At 37.8% G+C, this 19,362-nt stretch overlaps 1 protein-coding gene and 1 long non-coding RNA gene across 10 annotated transcripts; one reads left to right on the plus strand and one right to left on the minus strand.

Moving 5' to 3' along the window:
* Positions 1-9: 9 nt before the first annotated feature.
* Positions 10-15,740, minus strand: LOC134326639 (uncharacterized). Of its 3 annotated transcripts, XR_010014548.1 has the most exons (7): positions 15,524-15,734; positions 15,019-15,105; positions 14,277-14,321; positions 11,120-11,307; positions 10,001-10,663; positions 4,573-4,672; positions 10-1,089 (listed from the first exon to the last, which is right to left on the minus strand). It is a non-coding gene; the product is annotated as an uncharacterized LOC134326639 (long non-coding RNA). The 3 variants fall into 3 exon arrangements; XR_010014547.1 differs by lacking the exons at positions 10-1,089; positions 4,573-4,672 and having other exon boundaries at positions 9,519-10,663; positions 15,524-15,740; XR_010014549.1 differs by lacking the exons at positions 10-1,089; positions 4,573-4,672; positions 14,277-14,321 and having other exon boundaries at positions 9,519-10,663; positions 15,524-15,739.
* On the plus strand, positions 8,892-19,088 carry LOC134326637 (uncharacterized). 7 transcript variants are annotated; one of them, XM_063008809.1, is made up of 12 exons: positions 8,892-8,925; positions 11,108-11,302; positions 14,008-14,095; positions 14,173-14,339; positions 15,037-15,114; positions 15,541-15,609; positions 15,749-15,805; positions 15,946-16,008; positions 16,126-16,182; positions 16,285-16,508; positions 16,682-16,841; positions 18,808-19,086. In XM_063008809.1, the coding sequence occupies exons 2-12, from the start codon at positions 11,110-11,112 to the stop codon at positions 18,918-18,920; spliced, it is 1,269 nt and encodes a 422-aa protein (XP_062864879.1). In that variant the 5' UTR covers positions 8,892-8,925; positions 11,108-11,109; the 3' UTR covers positions 18,921-19,086. The 7 variants fall into 7 exon arrangements, with proteins under 7 accessions (XP_062864879.1, XP_062864877.1, XP_062864878.1 ...); XM_063008807.1 differs by lacking the exon at positions 8,892-8,925 and having other exon boundaries at positions 11,089-11,302; positions 16,288-16,508; positions 18,808-19,088; XM_063008808.1 differs by lacking the exon at positions 8,892-8,925 and having other exon boundaries at positions 11,089-11,302; positions 16,156-16,182; positions 18,808-19,088.
* The last annotated feature ends 274 nt before the right edge of the window (positions 19,089-19,362 follow it).

Below are 19,362 nucleotides of genomic sequence, written 5' to 3' on the forward strand. Positions count from 1 at the left end.
TGTACATAGATGGGCCTAAAACAGAACCTTGTGGAACACCAAACTTAACCTTACTGTGCATAGAATATTCACCATTTACATCTACAAACTGATAACGGTCACTCAAATAGGCTGTTCCCTAAACTCCAACAATATTTTCTAGCCTATAAAGGAGATCAATGGTGTCAAAAGCTGCACTTAAGTCAAGCAGTACAAGCAGGGAGACACAACCCTGATCAGAGGCCAGTAACAGGTCATTCACAACTTTAACCAGCGCTGTCTCTGTGCTATGATGAGGCCTAAACCCTGACTGACAAATGTTATTTCTATGCAGGTATGAACATAGCTGCTGTGCTACAACCTTTTCTAGGATTTTGGAGATGAAGGGGAGGGTTGATATCGGTCTGTAATTAGACAACTGGCAGGGGTCTAGGTTAGGTTTTTTGCCAGAGGTTTGATAACTGCTTTAAATGATTTAGGGACATAGCCAGTACTAAGAGATGAATTGATCTTTTTTAAAAGAGTTGTATCTGTTTTAGGAAAGTTGTGGGTACGGGATCTAGTATACATGTTGTCGATTTTGATCAAGAAATTAGTGAAATTAACTTGGTCTCACGGAGAGGGTTAAAAGACTCTAAACGCTGATCTGATGTAACTATACTGACATCTAGTTGGTTTGTCATCAGATTGCTCAGGTTTAGATTAATAGTATTAATTTTGTGCCATATGTTTTCAACTTCATCACTGAAAAAATTCATAAAGTTGTCGCTGCTAAATACTGATGGTGTGGATGCTTCTGTAGTGGTGGTCTTCCTAGTTAGTTTTGCTACAGTATTAAATGTAGGATTAGTTTTGTTTTCTTCTAGCGAGGAGAAATATTTTGCTCTAGCAGCACTAAGAGCTTTTCTATAATTTAGGAGACTCTCCTAAGTTTGACTCTGTTCTAAGACAGTCATTCTGCTGTTCACTCAAGGGGAGGCTGCTACAGGAAGCCAGGGAAGGGTACACAGCAGGGAAGTGATGTGTTTGAACTTTTGAAGGTTGAAGACAACTTAAGCTGCTGCTCCATAAGATGATGTCCGTTGTACATGCTGAGATTCGAGCCAAAACCTGTGTCAAAAGGAAGAAAAGAAAGAATAAGTTGAGTGTTGTTAAGCAAAACAATGGTAGACAAAGCCAAGTGAAGAAAACATCACCAAATTAGGTTATGACGAACACTGCCATATTGTTATTGCTGTACTGTCCTGCTGCAGTGGCATCAGATCTGTTTTTTTTTTTTACAAAATATATACACAACAAATGAGTGTTTCAGCTAAAATAGCTCAATAGATCAAGTTACAGAAGACAGTATATTTGCTGTACACATTACATAATAACCAAACATTAAGTGGTTTAGTTCCTTAAACATCACATGTACTGCATGCAGCACCTCAGATTGATCTTTCAGGCAGTCCTTTACGCCAAACTTGTTTTTAGTAGGGTTGAACTAATAGAAAAACTAAAATTAGGGCAATAATCTTTGAAAAGCAATACAGCAGTGTATTCTGATAGTCAGTCAGACATTTTCTCATCTGCTTAGTCCGTCAGAGTGGTGGTTTGTCCGGAGCCCACCCGGAATCACTCAGCACAAAGCAGGAATACATATACCACATACCACACACACACACACCGAGGGGCAATTACGTGTATCCAATAAGCCTACCCTTTGTGTTTTTCAGGAGCAGGGAGGGAACCAGAGCACCTGGCGAAAACCCACACAGACACAGGGAGAAGCTCCAAACTCCTCACAGACAGATGCTGAAGCGAGACTCGCCTGTATAGTTTTTCAATTCTAGCAATATCTTTAAGTCATATATTTGACACATAAAAAATTAAGTCTGGTAATACCTATAAACTGTGATTGCCTGTCATTATTTTCACATTTGTTTAATTCTGTTTTGTGAAAATAATAAATATTAAAATATAAAATATCACTCCAACGGGTCACATTTTTTACCCCAGTGGTGGAGCATGGAGTGATGCACATTCAAACGGTAAAATATTTAAAGCATAAGACTGAATATCTGTGCATTAACACATCTTAGTGAATTATCCCATACTAAATTAGTCAATTTAGGGAACATTAACAAATAAGGCTAGTATACTGAATAAAGTATGCAACACATTAACCACAAACAGCCTATTTATTATGCTGTAGGCATTGTGATTCTCTTGACTATCACCTTATGTTGCAACTCGTCTGATTTTAAATTAATAACAAAGGAAAAAGAAAAAGTTAGTGAGACTGAAAATACAAGGCGAGTTAAACGTCTTAAACAATTGATCATAATAGGCTTTATGGGAAGCTCATGCTCAGTACAAAAATATTGTACTACCGTATAAAAGTAAAATGTAAAAAATAAAAAAGTTACTCTTTTACTATATTAAATGTAAGTTATACTTAAGCAATCTTGATGGTGTATATTAATAACCTACTGTAGGAGCACTGGGTGCTGCATGGTGAAGGAGCAGTGATGCCACAGTGATGCTACAGACTGCCAAGTGGACCAAGGCTAGATTAAAATTCAACATTTGCTGTGGCTGCAATTTCATTCAAGGTCAACACCCATTCCATTTCAAGTTATGTCAATCCATTTACCTTCAGTTTTAGAAAACCAAAAACCTCTGTGAACACACCAGGCCCAGTTCTAACACCCTGCATCCATCTTTGCAGGGCTCTTATTCTTGGTAGAGGAACCCTGCACTACCTGCAGGGTCTTGTAACCTGTTGGACCAGCAGCAAAGTGATTGATCTATTTCGTCCCTTTTGTGTTTAGTCTGACTAATGCCTCAATTTAGTCATTTTGAAAAAGTGGTCTTTAAATGATTTGCCCCCAATTCACTTTGTTTGAGAGCAGCATTATTGTTCTTTATTATTTTAGTGCTGCTTTTGCTTTTTTTCTTGTCTACAGGGTGGGCCATTTATATGGATACACCTAAATAAAATGGGAATGGTTGGTGATATTAACTTCCTGTTTGTGGCACATTAGTATATGGGAGGGGGAAAACTTTTCAAGATGGGTGGTGACCATGGCGGCCATTTTGAAGTCGGCCATTTTGGATCCAACTTTAGTTTTTTCAATGGGAAGAGGGTCATGTGACACATCAAACTTATTGAGAATTTCACAAGAAAAACAATGGTGTGCTTGGTTTTAACTTTATTCTATCATGAGTTATTTACAAGCTTCTCTTTGTTTACAGCCATTGACATGTCGCAGAGGTTAACACGCAGATAGAAATTGTGTTGATGTCTGGTGAACGCAGTACCCGGGTCATTGCAGCAGATTTTAATGAAAGACACCCTACGAGACCACCCATCTCCCATGCTACAGTTAGCAAGTTTCGTGAAACTGGTTCAGTGTTGGATTTGCCAAAATGTGGACGCATGAAAACTGTCACTAATGAGGAAACATCAGTGGCTGTCCTAGCTTCATTCAGCAAGAGCCCACAGCGTAGCACTCGCCGCATGTCACTGGAAAGTGGCATCAGTCGAACATCCCTTCAGCGGATATTAGCTACTCACAAATGGCACCCTTACAAACTCCAGCTGCTGCAGCATCTCAACGATGATGACCCAGATCGGCGCACTGAATTTGCAGAATGGGCAAAACAAAAATTGGAACAGGACCCTCAGTTTACACAGAACATTTTGTTCAGTGATGAGGCAAACTTTTATGTGAATGGTGAAGTTAACAAACAAAACCACCGCTATTGGTCTGACACTAACCCACATTGGATAGATCCCTCCAAGACTGTTGGAACACAAAAATTGATGGTATGGTGTGGTATATGGGGTACAAAGATAGTGGGGCCATTCTTCATCAATGGAAACCTCAAGGCCACTGGATATTTGAAATTGCTACATGATGATGTGTTTCCCTCTTTATGCACTGAAGCTGGCACGTTCCCTGAGTTTTTCCAGCAAGATGGTGCACCACCACATTATGGGTGTCAGGTCCGAGAATTCCTAGATGAACAGTTTCCTGGAAAGTGGATTGGTCTTCTGAAACTACGGATACTGGAAGCCTGTGCTAGCATTTCTTCTGCGGTGTTGCTATCAGTGTGTGAAGAGTGGGAGAAGAGGGTTGCATTGACAATCCAACACAATGGGCAGCACTTTGAACACATTTTATAAGTGGTCAGAAACTTGTAAATAACTCATGAAAGAATAAAGTTACGTTAAAACCAAGCACACCATTGTTTTTCTTGTGAAATTCTCAATAAGTTTGATGTGTCACATGACCCTCTTCCCATTGAAAAAACTAAAGTTGGATCCAAAATGGCCGACTTCAAAATGGCCGCCATGGTCACCACCCATCTTGAAAAGTTTTCCCCCTCCCATATACTAATGTGTCACAAACAGGAAGTTAATATCACCAACCATTCCCATTTTATTTAGGTGTATCCATATAAATGGCCCACCCTGTATATATTTTTTAACAGATCCCAATGACCTTTCCCTATTCCTTACTTTAAATAAATCAAACTTTAAGCTTCCCAGTGCTGTGGTTTTTGTTTGTAAAAAGTGCAAATGCAGTGTTTGAATAGGATTACCTCATTTTTGTTGGTGTAATCTCTGGTAATGTTAAGATGTGTGTCAGTCACTCTGAGCGACAGGAGCATCTCCAGGCAGCACAACAAACCATGGTGGAGACTATATGCAGGACAACGCAGAGGAAAGAGCACAGACAAACTGTTTAAGTTCATGAGACATTCATTTAATGAATTTATGATGAATGGTAAATAAGTGCATAGTAAAAACAAGGACAAGGCACATGTGTGTGTGTGTGTGCACAGATATATAAATGTGTTTTAATGTGTCATGTCCTGTCTAGACATGAGGCGTTTGAATGTTTCCCTTTTAATAGCAGATTTCTGCACCTGCAAGTCAATTTTGGCTTCTTCTCCTTCTGTTGTATTTAAAAGTCAAAGTTTACACTAGTCAGTAAGTTAAGATTACACAGACCCTCAGTTAAATATATCAATAAAAATTAGGATATGACTTCTTTTGACAACCATACCAAGTTTAAGAACATAAAGGTGCACTCACACTAGGCGCTGTTGCCTTGTACAATACCAGAGAATGATTGTACTCCCTTTTCCCCTGTGCACACTGCTATGTTCTGGGCCCGAGCACACTTGTGTCTTCACTATGCAACTGTTTTGTTGGAGAAAGGTATGTTTGCTACGACAGCATATTAGGGCCACTGCTAAATACATGAATAAATACATACATTCATACATGGATAAATGCTCTTTAACCAAGGTAACTCTTTTCTTTAAAAAAATGCATACTGATGTAACTATGTAAACATGTTGATGTGCTATATAAATATTGTTAATCAATGTATTTATTAACTATTGATTAGCAAAACTCACTGTTTTGTCTGAGTCCACATGAATCTATTGACCACCAAGCGTACTGAACTGCCTTCGATGCGTCTCACTCAACACATCTATGCTTGCAGGCTTGTCACGTGTCACTTTGTTCCCTAATTTTGGTTCAACTGCAAATACATATGACCAGTATAAAAGCAAACCAGGACCCAATGTATTTGTTTCGTGTTAAATATAGCGTCATCCCCTGTAGCAAGTAAAAGTTTCTCCTCCTGATCAAATGCAATGAAGCATACCTTGGTCTAGCTGCTCTAAATCCTACATATACACCTAATAGGGACAAAAGTATTTGGACACCTACATATTACACCTACAGGAGAATTCATGACATCCCACTGTGAAGGCTTTCTACAAGATTTGAGTGTGTCTGTGGGAATTATTGTCCATTCATCCATAAGAGCATTTGTGAGGTCAGGAAGTGATGGACAAGAAGACATGGCTCACAATCTCCATTCTCCATTTCCCAGCAAAGGTGTTCGATGGGGTTGTGGTCAGAGCTCTGTGTGGACCGATCACGTTCTTCCAGACCAAACTCACCCAACCATGCCTTTATGAACCTTTCTTTGTACACTGGGACACAGTCATGTACAAACAGAAAAGAGCCTTCTCCAAACAGTTCCCACAAAGTTGAAACCAAATAACTGTCCAAAATGACTTGGTGTAATGAAGCATTAAGAATTCTCATTCCCAGGCCTAGACCAAGCCCTGAAAAACCCCATAACATTATCCCTGCTCCACCAAACTGGGTTGACACTGTGCACTCATTCTCCTGGCATTCACTAGGTGTTTGATTTTATATACCTGTGGCAATGGGACTGAACAAACCCCCTAAATTTAGTGATTAAGAAGTGTGTCCCAATACTTTTGTCCATATAGTGTATAAAATCAAGCACTTAGTGAATGCCCATACAGAGCTCTGACCTCAACCCCCTCAAACACTGCTGGGATAAACTAGAATGAAGATTGTGAGCCAGGTCCTCTCATCCAACATCACTGTCTGATCTCACAGATGCTATATGAACTGATCCATTTCCCACAGACACACTCTTGTAGAAAGCCTTCCCAGAAGAATGGGAGCTGTTATAGCTGCAGAGGGGAACAGACTATATATAAAGGTCTATGGATTTAGAATGGGGTGTTATAAAAGAATACTTTAGTCCATACAGTGTAGCTGATGATATTTACTAGACTGAACACCCTGAGGAGGGCGGCGGGAAAGTGTGAAAGTGACTGCACGCGCTAGCAGTCTCGCGCAGTTTGAGGGTATAAAAAGCCGTTTTTCACCCTCAGTTCGTTATTTCTGGCTTTAAGGAGTTTAGAGGTAAGAAATAAATAAAATAAAACACAAGATATGAAAAATTAATATGTTATAATGGGTGACAAAACAATATAATATACCGGTATATTAATCAGAATAAAATAAATCTTTTTAGATTAACCAGGTTAACTTGAGTTAGCTTTGAGGCTAACACAGATGGATTGTTGTGGTAAATAAAATACCAAACAATATTTTTCATTTTCAGTTTGAGAGGAACAACATTATTAAACGTTTAATATTTCATTAATTCTCGAAATATATAATTCAGAGGAGTCGATTCCTCTACACCGATCGCCAGAGGAGTCGATTCCTCTACGCCGTGCCGTGGTTAACACTGAGTCGACTCAGAGTCGTGATTTATTAGTTGACCATCGAGCACCAACAAAACGGAACACTGTAAATTCTCTTAAGCTCTAAGATGTTCAGTAGTAAAACATTAGGCACAGTTTAAACACACACTTTAAACTAAATGTCCAACGTGTCTGACTCCAACAGGCTAAACAGCTGAGCTGCTCACGTTCAGCACAATATCACTGACATATACTGGACAATTACCATTTAAACAAGAACTTAACACATTACCGACATTTCTTAAAGCTTAATTACGTGCCACTACTGATAACAGAGGAGGACAAATCCACGAGCATCCCCCGTTCTGCTCCCACACGTGGACTAACTGTTTACAGCTCACTGCAGACAAGAAGCGCCTACTTTCAGAGAAAGATCTGACTGACATCCAGAACCACCAATCACCAAATTACGCCGATCGGACCAGCGAGCTGAGGGCGGGACTAAATTGATGTCCCATATGCAAATTAAATATGTAAATAATATAAAATGTTCGAATATTTTTTTACATTTTAATATATATTGTATTTTGTGATTTAATTAAAAGGGTAAAAAAAATTGAGATGCAATATTGTTATGTGCAGTGCGCTCTGGCCAGGGATTCGCTTACAACTCTGGGTCAGAAGAAGTGATTGACACTTCTGCAAACCAATAGCAGGGACTTGGAGGAAGCCAAAGAGGCGATTAGCCAAGATCACTCCCACTTAGTGAGCTTTGGTGAGGGAGAGCGCGTCAATCAGTAACAGATGCGCTGGAGCTTAGAAAACATGCGCGCCTATATCTGAAGAAGCGCTGTGGAATCCCATCTGGGCAAAACCTCTTACAATAAATCTACGTTTACTTGTTCATCACAGATAAAACAAATAAAATCTTTATGTTTTGTTAGAGACTATTTAAAATGTTTTGGGAACACATTGCACATTCAGAAAATGCTCCAGAATAATTTAATGGATTGGCCCAAGTGAATAAAATAATTATGACTAGTATGTTATCCACAACAGTTAAATACACATTGTCCACCCTAAATATAACAGACACGTCTTTCTTTTTCTCACTTTTTAGGGGGGCTACAGGTCTAACCACACCCACGTCTGCCATCAATCCCATTACAACAAACAAAACTTACAAACTGAAGAAGTTTATTGAAATAGTGTTTTAGGGTCAGTTAGGGTCAAAATAAAAGATATCAAGAAAGACATAATATTTTGTGATTAAGCTCTACTTCAAGATTATCAAAATATTTAATACTAAAGTCATATTTATGATGGTGACCAAAAAATGTAAAGTTTAAAATCGTAATGAGATCAAAGTCATAATTATTTTGAGATTAAAGTTGTAATAGTTATAATATTTAGAGCGTCATTGGACTACCAGAATCCAAATTCTAACCGTAAAAACACATGACCATCTTTAGGGCTGCATTGGGGTTTTCTGATAATATTACTAACACTTTCCTCGGTCAGGTTTGTGATTAAACATCAGTAAATGATGTGTAATTTATTTTAGAATCCAGTTCTTTTGCCGATTCAATACCTGAGCCTTTTAGTAGAATGTTTCTGTGTGCCTCACACACTACCATCAAATGCTGTTGGGTAGTCCACAGTGATTTCACATTCTCAAAATTTTAAGTTTAATCTTAAAATAATTATTTTAATCTTGAAATATTATGACTCTGTTCTTGAAATACTTGAGTTATAACTTAAATAGTGAAGTTCTACAATTATGTTCTACAGTAACGGAGCATGACATAAGTAATACTATAGTTTTTGTTATAATTAATATATTTCTCTTAAAACAGATTTCCAATTCTGTGATTATCCTGTGAAGTTTTTCATCTGCATCCAGTAAGTAACCATTGTCAAGATGGAACAGAAGACTGTTTAAAACATTTATTTTATGTTTCATGTTTGGTCTTTTTAAATTCTCAGTATGGCTTTCACAACACCCTCATATTGGACAATAAGAAGAAAATCCAAAGCCAGAGTTAATGAACAATTAATTTCTGTCTACGTAAATGAACTGGGCTGTGGGAGTCCATATCAAAGGCAGGAACAAAATACTGAGGAAATTGAAGACTGTTTGTCCAATGAGGACAACGAGGAATTTTTTGATGCCTTTGAACTCACAGAAACAGAATCATCTGTCTCGCGTGTGTCAGAAGTCCAAGCCTCTCTGCATAGTAGACTGGCATCATGGGCTGTTGAGCAAAATGTTACACATTCTGCTTTAAACAGTCTCCTAAAGATCCTGGCAGATTACCACCCAAAACTCCCTCATGATGCAAGAACATTGCTTGGAACTGTTCGTTCTACAAAAATGACCTGCAAAGATATTGCTGGGGGACAGTATTACCATTTTGGTGTGCTTGAAGCTATTACACATCTCTTAGAAGAACACAAGCATGTCATAAAAGAAACACACCTTCTGAACCTCCAGGTCAATATTGATGGTTTACCTTTATTCAAGAGTTCCACCACACAGTTTTGGCCAATTCTAGGAATTATTGAAAATCTTCCAAAACATGACCCAGTCATAATAGGTTTGTTTTGTGGCAACCAAAAACCAGGATCCCTGGATGCCTTCCTAGAAGATTTTGTGTCAGACATTTCTAATCTGGAAAAAGGATTTAATTACAAAGGAGATTTCCTGTACTTAAGGCTGTGCACAGTAGTTTGTGATGCTCCGGCATGTGCCTTTGTGAAAAACATAAACGGTCACTCTGGCTATAGTGGCTGTGGGAAATGTACCCAAGAGGGGAAGTATATTGAGAATCGAGTTGTTTTTCCTGAAATTGATGCTTTACTCAGAACAGATGAGTCATTCAGGGCTCAAATAGATGAAGAACATCATCATGGTCCCACACCACTGCAAAGAACATCACTGAAAATGGTAACAGGCTTTCCATTAGACTATATGCACCTTGTGTGCCTTGGTGTTATGCGCAGGCTCCTTTTGTTGTGGCTACGGGGTCCTTTGTCCTGCAGACTGCCTGCCTCTACTGTTGACAACCTTTCAAGCAGACTTCAGCAAATCCGTAAAAATGTTCCCTTGGAATTCTCGCGACAACCAAGGTCTGTAAGAGAGTTAGACAGGTGGAAAGCTACTGAGTTCCGGCAGTTTTTGTTGTACAGTGGGCCTGTTCTTTTAAATAGCACACTCATTACAACAGCATACCAAAACTTTCTTCTACTTTTTGTGGGAGTGTTCATTTTATCCAGCAAACAGCTACTCCGAGACCATCTTGAGTATGCTAATGACATTTTGGTTTTATTTGTGAAACACTTTCAAGAGCTCTATGGGGAAAAGTTCATGTCTTACAATGTACACAACCTTGTTCACTTGGCACAAGATGTAAAAATACATGGTGCACTCGATAATTTCAGTGCATTTAAATTTGAATCTTTCCTTCACCAGATTAAAAAGCTAATTAGAAAACCTGGCTTCCCACTCAGTCAGGTCATTAGAAGACTGTCAGAGAGGCCCAAAAAACTGAATCGAAATAGGAAAAGAATGGGATTATACAAAGTTCATGCATGTGGTCCACTTCCCAGGTCCATCCAAACAGCCAGTCAGTATCGCGAACTGAGGACACAGAGTTTCTCATTGAGATTAGATGAAGCCAACAGCTTTATTTACATCAACAACAAAGTTGCCAGAGTGAAAAATATTTTCTCCCATGGAAATGAGGTCTACATTGCATACTGCTGTTTTCTCGAACAGGAATCATTCTTCGAATACCCTCTTTCCTCAGCCACACTTGGCATCTACTTAATAGACAAGGTCTCAGGGGCCACTGAATATTGCACATTTTCAGAAGTTCAACAGAAGGCATTTGTTTTGCCATATAAGATGAAATTTGTATCTTTTCCCCTTCTGCATACCAGTTCATGAGAAATTTGCTACCAGAACCTCCCTTTTCATCCCCACTGAGTTTTTTTTAAATTTTCTTCTTCATAATCAAGTTTATTATTTTTTTTTTATAGTTTTCATGACATATGAGTAGCATGATAGATCCCTGTATGATAGGAATGTACCTACTGGTTGAATTTGTGGATGAGGGAACAACAAGCCCGGTGGCAGCAGAGTGGTACCATGAGGGCATATCATGGTGGCCTCCATACACAGACAAAGCCAAACTTCTAAAAAGTATCCGAGGCAGTGAGGTCCCAAATGTGAGCAGAGGATGGACACAGCACCAAGCTCGTATCCTTTACAGCTCAGGTAATCTAAAATGTATAAGAATATTGATTAGATAAACATTATCTATATTATGTACATTATACAGTACAGACCAAAAGTTTGGACACACCCTTCTCATTCAAAGAGTTCATGACTTATTTTCATGACTATGAAAATTGTAGATTCACACTGAAGGCATCAAAACTATGAATTAACACATGTGGAATTATATTTTAACTTAACAAAAAAGTGTGAAACAACTGAAAATATGTTTTATATTCTCGGTTCTTCAAAGTAGCCACCTGTTGCTTTGATTACTGCTTCGCACACTCTTGGCATTCTCTTGATGAGCTTTAAGAGGTAGTCACCTGAAATGGTTTTCACTTCTCAGGTGTCCCCTGTCAGGTTTAATAAGTGGGATTTCTTGCCTTATAAATGGGGTTGGGACCATCAGTTGTGTTGTGCAGAAGTCAGGTGGATACACAGCTGATAGTCCTACTGAATAGACTGTTAGAATTTGTATTATGGCAAGAAAAAAAGCAGCTAAGTAAAGAAAAATGAGTGGCCATCATTACTTTAAGAACTGAAGATCAGTCAGTCCGAAAAATTGGGAAAATTTTGAAAGTGTCCCCAAGTGCAGTCGCAAAAACCATCAAGCGCTACAAAGAAACTGGCTTACATGAGGACCGCCCCAGGAAAGGACGACCAAGAGTCACCTCTGCTGCGGAGGATAAGCTCATACGAGTCACCAGCCTCAGAAATCGCAGGTTAACAGCAGCTCAGATTAGAGACCAGGTAAATGCCACACAGAGCTGTAGCAGCAGACACACCTCTAGAACAACGGTTAAGAGGAGACTGTGTGCATCAGGCCTTCATGGTAAAATAGCTGTTAGGAAACCTCTGCTAAGGACAGGCAACAAGCAGAAGAGACTTGTTTGGGCTAAAGAACACAAGGAATGGACATTAGACCAGTGAAAATCTGTGCTTTGGTCTGATCAGTCCAAATTTGAGATCTTTGGTTCCAACCACCGTGTCTTTGTGCGGCGCAGAAAAGGTGGACGGATGTACTCTACTGCAAAGCAGTAATCAAAGCAAAAGGTGGCTACTATAATATAAAACATATTTTCAGTTGTTTCACACTTTTTTGTTAAGTATATAATTCCACATGTGTTAATTCATAGTTTTGATGCCTTCAGTGTGAATCTACCATTTTCATAGTCATGAAAAAAAAGAACAATCTTTGAATGAGAAGGTGTGTCCAAACTTTTGGTCTGCACTGTATGTACAGTCATGTGAAAAAGTAAGTACACCCTCTTTGAATTCTATGGTTTTGTGTATTCAGACATAATAAAAACCATCTATTTCTTATCAGGTCTTAAAATTATATAAATACAGTCTCAGATAAACAATAATGCATAATAAATTACACTCATTCATTCATTTGTATAAAAACACTAGACCAAAATAGAAAAAGCAGTATGTGAAAAAATAAGTACACCCCATGAATGAATAGCATGTAGAATCTCATTTATTAGTAATAAGTTGTAGTAATGGTTTTCTGTATGACTTTATCAGTCTCTAACATCGTTCTGGAGGAATTTTACTCCACTCTTCTTTACAACATTACTTCAGTTCACTGAGGTTTGTGTCCATTCATTTGTAAATGATCTCAAATTTAACTCTAGAATACTTTGGTTTCAAGAGGAGTTCATGGTCGACTCAACGGCTGTAATCTGTCCAGATCCTGTGACTGTAACACAAACCCCTAATCGTCACCCCTTCACCACCATGATTGACAGTTTGTATGGGGTGTTTGTGCTGATATGCTGTGTTTGTTTTTTGTCAGATGTGCCGTTGTGAATTTTGGCCAAATATCTCAATTTTGGTTTCGTCTGTCCACAGGACATTGTTCCAGAAATCTTGTGGTTTATTTCAGATGCAACTTTGCAAACTTAATCTGTTTTGTCATGTTCATTTTAAAGAGAGAACATTTTCTTTCAGAAACCCTTCCAGCAGGCCAAACCTGTTCAGTCTTTTTGTTTTAGTTGAACAGTCATTAAATTGAACATTTAACATGCTAACCGAAGCCTGTAGAGTCTTAGATGAAGCTCTTGGATGTTTTGCAATTTCTCAGAGCATTGCACAGTCTGATCTCGTGGTGAACTTGCAGGGACGTCTACTACTGGGCCTTGAATGTTTTCCACTTGTAAATGATCTTTCTTACTGTAGAACGATGAACTTCAGATTTGGAAATGGCTTTATAACCCTTCCCAGAATAATCAGCAGGAACAATTCTTTGTCTAAGATCATTGTTGATGTCTTTCCTACTTGGTATTGTGTTTACACACACCTGAATGGTCCAGACCACAATAAGTGCCAAAACTTCTGATTTTATAGACGTGATCACACTTACTAATCATCTGTTAATCAAGATCATTTGATTAGCAGAACCTGACTGATAAATACCCTCTTAATTCCTTTAGAAACAGTAAGGGTGTACTTATTTTTTCACACACTGCTTTTTGTATTTTGATCTAGTTTTTTATATAAATAATGAGATGGTGTAATTTGTTATGTGTTATTGTCTATCTGAGGTTGTATTTATATAATGGTAAGACCTGATGAAGAACAGATGATTTATATTATGTCCTGATACATAAAAACATAAAATTCAAAGAGGGTGTACTTACTTTTTCCCATGACTGTATATTATGCATTTAATTGTCTGCATGCAAAATATATTACAGATTGTTTGGACAAGGTCGTCCAGAAATGGAGAATATCCTGCGAGACCTCGGATTTAAATTCAGACAATGATTCCCCACGAAAACGAAAGTAATTTTATAACATGTCACACAACATTGTGTAGTACTTCATGAAGATTTCTATTTGATTTTTCTTTTACTTTTTAGACCTAAAAAGCCATTTGAATTTATTGAAAAGTCTCAAGCAAAATGGCATCCCAGCCCTCAAAAACAGAATCTCAAAATGAAAAAGAAAACAGTGCATTCCCTACCACCACCACCAATACCACCACCACCACCTGCTGACCATCGAAATCCTGGAACAAACAGAAGTAGTAAGTTTAGTGTATTTGTCTTCCCAAAAAAAAAAAAAAAAAGAAAAGCAGTCCAAGATGTAACACTCTTTGCAACTTGAGCTGGACTAGATGGGTCTAAATGGCTGAAGGCTGAACAGATACATACATGCGCCTGGCATTTTTGTGACATCACCAAAAAAAAAAAAAAAAAAAAAAAAAAACCTCAGCCTTATTTTGATAAAATAATAATAAAAATACATTTTGAATCTTGTTTATATACTTATACCACCTTATAGGGCCCCTTAAATTTTAGGAAACACAATAGCTCAGAAGACTTAAATCTTTTCATTCCATTGCCTGAATAAAATATAGTTTGAAAGACTGGGAAAAGCCTGGCAAATCTTTAAAACACAACACTGGCTTTAAAGCTTATGATATTTCACATTTTCACAAGTATTACTGGGCGTTTATTAGAAATCTCATACTGAAGATTGTTAATATTCACTATAATTAGTTAGATACTGTTAAGAATGTGTTTGTTAAACTGTTTGAGGACTAAGCAGTGCAAAGCTAGTCTATAATAATATAACCAATGCCCAGAGAAAAATAAAATCTTTTTTTTTCAGTTCCATTATATTTATAGAAGCTTAGTATTTCAAACATCACGCATAAACGCATATTGAAAAAAGCAGGTTTTTAAAATGGACAGTGTACTTACCAAATTATGATTTTTTAGTGATGTCACAGGATGAGTGCTTCCAGACAAATGTTCAGGGATACTCGGATGAAACCTCCTTCCCAGAATCTAGACAAGGTAAAGTTCATTGAAAATGAAGAAATTAAATATATAAAAACATTACAACACTTTCCAAAAAAGTTGGGATGCTGGGCTACATATAAATAATAACAGAATACAATGATGTGCAAATTATTTACATTGTATTTTTAATTGAAATTAGTACCAAGAAAACATATCAAATGTTGAAACTGAGATATTCTCCTACTAATTAATAAAACAAGTTTAACATATTTAAATAAATTCAATTAAGCAATGGAACAAAAATGTTTCATGCTGTGGAAATGACTAGATTTAAGAGAGCTTACAGTATTTTTTTTCCTTTTATCCTGTCCAACTAATAAAAGTTCTGAAGTGCAGTTTTAATTTCAGTCCACAATAAAACAAACTTAGAATAACAAATTTAAATTATGAATATAGTACATACCTATTTCTTTTTTTCAGTGATGTCAAAGGCCCAGTCCTATCAGGGAAGAATTCAGGATGCTTGGTTCACTGAACCAACACAGCAGAGTAAAATCACATTTGTCATATATGCTATTCATAGAAACCCCCTGCTTGATAAGTATTTATCAAAACAAATAGAGAAATATACATAACCTTACAAATTCATAAAAAGTTTAATCACCCATGCATAATTATTTGCTTTCAGTGATGTCACAAATCCAATTGCTCAGTCAAGATGGACAGTCCACCATCACAGAACAAAGTAAGGTTTCTCTACAGTCATTAACATTACAATTAACTAAAATGTTTCTTAATAATTTAATAGTAAATTTCACTATAGATCTTCAGCATGTTTAAGAAGACAAACTTAAATCTTACCAAGTGCTTACCTTTCTCCTTAAGTGACAGAAGACAATCAAAGTGTTGGTTTGGAAAGCCACTGTGACATTCTGTCAGCAGGACCAGGTAAGATAACAGCACTGCACAAATTACAGTGACTTTATATTTGTGGTTAACCTCACTTATTATTGTTATACTTAAATACTTATGAGTAGACCAATATACTGTCCTTGGTGTTAATAGCTAACGCACCTAGAGTCCGTCTGCCTACAGGCCGACTAGTGCCGGGTCAATGCACACGTAAGTTTAAGTAAATTCTATTTTATAAAATTCCTAATTGTCTTATTTATTGATCTAATAAAGATGTGTGAATAACCATGATATTATTATGTGACTTCCCAGCAGCAGAGAGGGCCATCTTAGAGATGCTGGGGGAACTGCAGCTCCAGGTCCAGCATCTCACTTCTGTTATTACCCAAAGAGGCCCCTTTTTGGGTAACAGCAGCCTGAAGATGCCACCTGCACCAGCAGATAAAGAGGAAGAAGATGGACTTCCACTGGAAAGCATTCAGGCCTTGAATGACTTTGAAGTCCATCTTCAAAACAAGATCTTCAAGCAAAAATTGGTAATTTACTGTACCTTACACACACACACACACTATATATATATATATATATATATATATATATATATATATATATATATATATATATATATATATATATATATATATATATATATATATATATATTGTACATTGCATGTACATTACTTACCGAATATTTTTGTCAACTTCAGGTGTCAAAACTGTCACTGGTTGGGGGGCAAACACTTAAAAAAACAGTGTGGCGGATTTGTGGCAAAGTGTTTGCTCCTCAACTAGCTGTGCAGTTGAACTGGTGTGGCAGAGGAGAGAAAACGGCCATCAAAAACACACACCTGAAAGACACAATTGTCTGTAAGTATAAACATTTTTGTCAACAATTTTTAGTTCTGTATATTGACTTAAGATATCTTGTTTGTGCACCTTCTAGTCCACTAGACCATAATCAGTAGTCATTTTCTAACCACAGGATCATTGCTGGATGGATATTTTTGTGATCTTCCATTGATTAACAGAGTACAGTAGTCTTTATATGGTGTATAGGCTGTAGTCTTTAATCCTAGATGAATGCCTTACCATTCTCATGTGGAATTGTTTAATATGCCAAAAATTCATAGCTCTATCAAAAGATGACAAGCTATTGCAGTCTAATGGCATTAACCCTCCTGTTGTCCTCGGGTCAAAATGACCCGCCACTGTGTTAAAACCCCCCCAAAAATCCACTAAATGCTATTTTTTTACCTTGAAATTGTATGACTTTTCCTAGATTGGCCCCAACAATAGAAAAAGTGAAATGTTGCTTTTATTCACATTTCCATGTAAGCTGTACAAAAAAAGGTACAAAGGTGGTCTTCGGGTCAAAATGACCCGTGAGGCAAATAGAGTTGAAATCAAGGTCACAGAGTTATTTACAACCCACAGAATGTTACAATGTTTTAGTTGTGTCTCAGATCAATCAGTAGCAGAAGTAATCAGGTGGTGTTCTCGCAGACTTCAGAAGACCACCTGTTTATTTCCAGAGGTTATAAAGGTGCTGCAGATAACAGGACCCAGAATTCTGTCTGTACTGAAGCCATGAGTGTGCGTTATAGCGTTGAAGAGGCTGTAGAGCTGATTTTCTCAGATGTCCAGCAAGACAACTCTGATTCAGAAGAGGAAGTGGAGCATGTATCCGAAGAAGAAGATGGGGAGGAATACAACCCAGAGCATGATGAATCATCTTCAGAAGAAGAAGAAAACCCTGAAGCTAAAAGAGAGACTTTCCTTTCAAAAAATGGCAAAATAACATGGTCCTCAGCAGCATATGACCAACACGGCAGGCATGCAGAACAAAACGTTGTGCTTGATGTGACAGAGGGACTGAGGGGTCACAATGTGACATGTGACAATTTCTTCACCTCTTATGAACTCGGACTGCAGCTCCTGAAGAGGAAGATCACCATGGTTGGTGCAGTTCGAAAGAACAAGCCTGAGCTCCCACCTGCACTGCTTGCGTCAAAGGAGAGAAAGGTCTTCTCCTCAAAGTTTGCCTTCACGCCCACCACCACTCCAGTTTCCTACCTCCCAAAGAAAAACAAGAATGTAGTTCTTCTGAGCACACTGCACGCAGATGGTGACATTAGCGATCGTGAGGACAGGAAGTCAATCATCATCCTAGACTACAACCGCAACAAAGGAGGTGTGGACAACCTAGATAAGGTGATTGGAACAGATAGCTGCAGAAGAATGACTGCCCGCTGGCCCCTGGGCAGTCCACAACATCATTGATGTTTCCTGCTACAATGCCTTTGTGATTTGGAGAGAGATCAACCCGACCTGGATGTCTCGTAAGCAGAACAAGAGGAGGGTGTTCCTGGAGCAGCTAGGAAAGGCACTTGTAACTCCACTCATTGAAAGAAGGAAGCATGTCCCCCACACAGAAGCCTCAGCAGCAGTTGTGAAAGCTATTCAGAGTGCAGGAGCCCCTGATCATCCAGCTACCACAGCCACTTCCCCAGCTAGGGCAAGTAAGAGGAAGAGATGTCAGTTCTGCCCTCAAAAGAAGGACTGTAAAACACATACTGTGTGCTGCAGGTGTAAGAAATATTTCAAGTGCACAGCCTTGTGCCCTCCATGTGCTAATTAGTTGAATGGGTTGTTATATTTCATATTTTTGTATTGTACATTGTCTTAAATTGTTCACTGGAGAAAAAAAAAAGAAACTGAGTCATTGGGATGAATACAATTTCATTTAATACAGCGAGACTATTTATTCTATTACTCATGTCTAATGTTACAGCTACATATACCTACTCTTTTTGTAATCCGATTTTTTTTTCAGTATCAGCAATGAGAAACCCGCTGCTCCCCACTCCAAATGAGGCTGAAGCTGAGAAGATCATTAAAGAGTGGCTTCGCCTTTCCAGTGACAGGCTCAGAAAAAGGCAGCGATAGTTTTTACATTTATTTTATGTTTTATATATATATAATAGTTTATGTATATATAAATACTTGTAAATATGTTCTGTTTTTTTAAAGTTAAGGCTAAGTTAGTAGTATGTAAGTTATTATATATTTATATGTGTATGTTAAAATAAGAAACATTTTATATCAAATGTTTTACATAATTTTGCAATTTTTAAAAATGTTTAATTCCTAATAAAAGTTTATTGTTAAACCTTTCATAATTTGAACTCAGTTTTGCTAAAAGACAAAACACAAAATAAAAATAAAACATTAAAACAAGACATCGCGGAGACATCGGATGAAAGTCGTAGAAGGGGAAGCTGGACGTAGGTATGCCGGAAAATACGTCGCGGATACACCGGATCAGCGTCGTTTTAAGGGCGCTTTTTCATCAAAGCTACGTAGTGCCAATATGCAAACGACATAAATA

The sequence above is a fragment of the Trichomycterus rosablanca genome, chromosome 14 (genome assembly GCF_030014385.1).
Source record: "Trichomycterus rosablanca isolate fTriRos1 chromosome 14, fTriRos1.hap1, whole genome shotgun sequence".
In the NCBI taxonomy this organism is placed as follows: domain Eukaryota; kingdom Metazoa; phylum Chordata; class Actinopteri; order Siluriformes; family Trichomycteridae; genus Trichomycterus; species Trichomycterus rosablanca.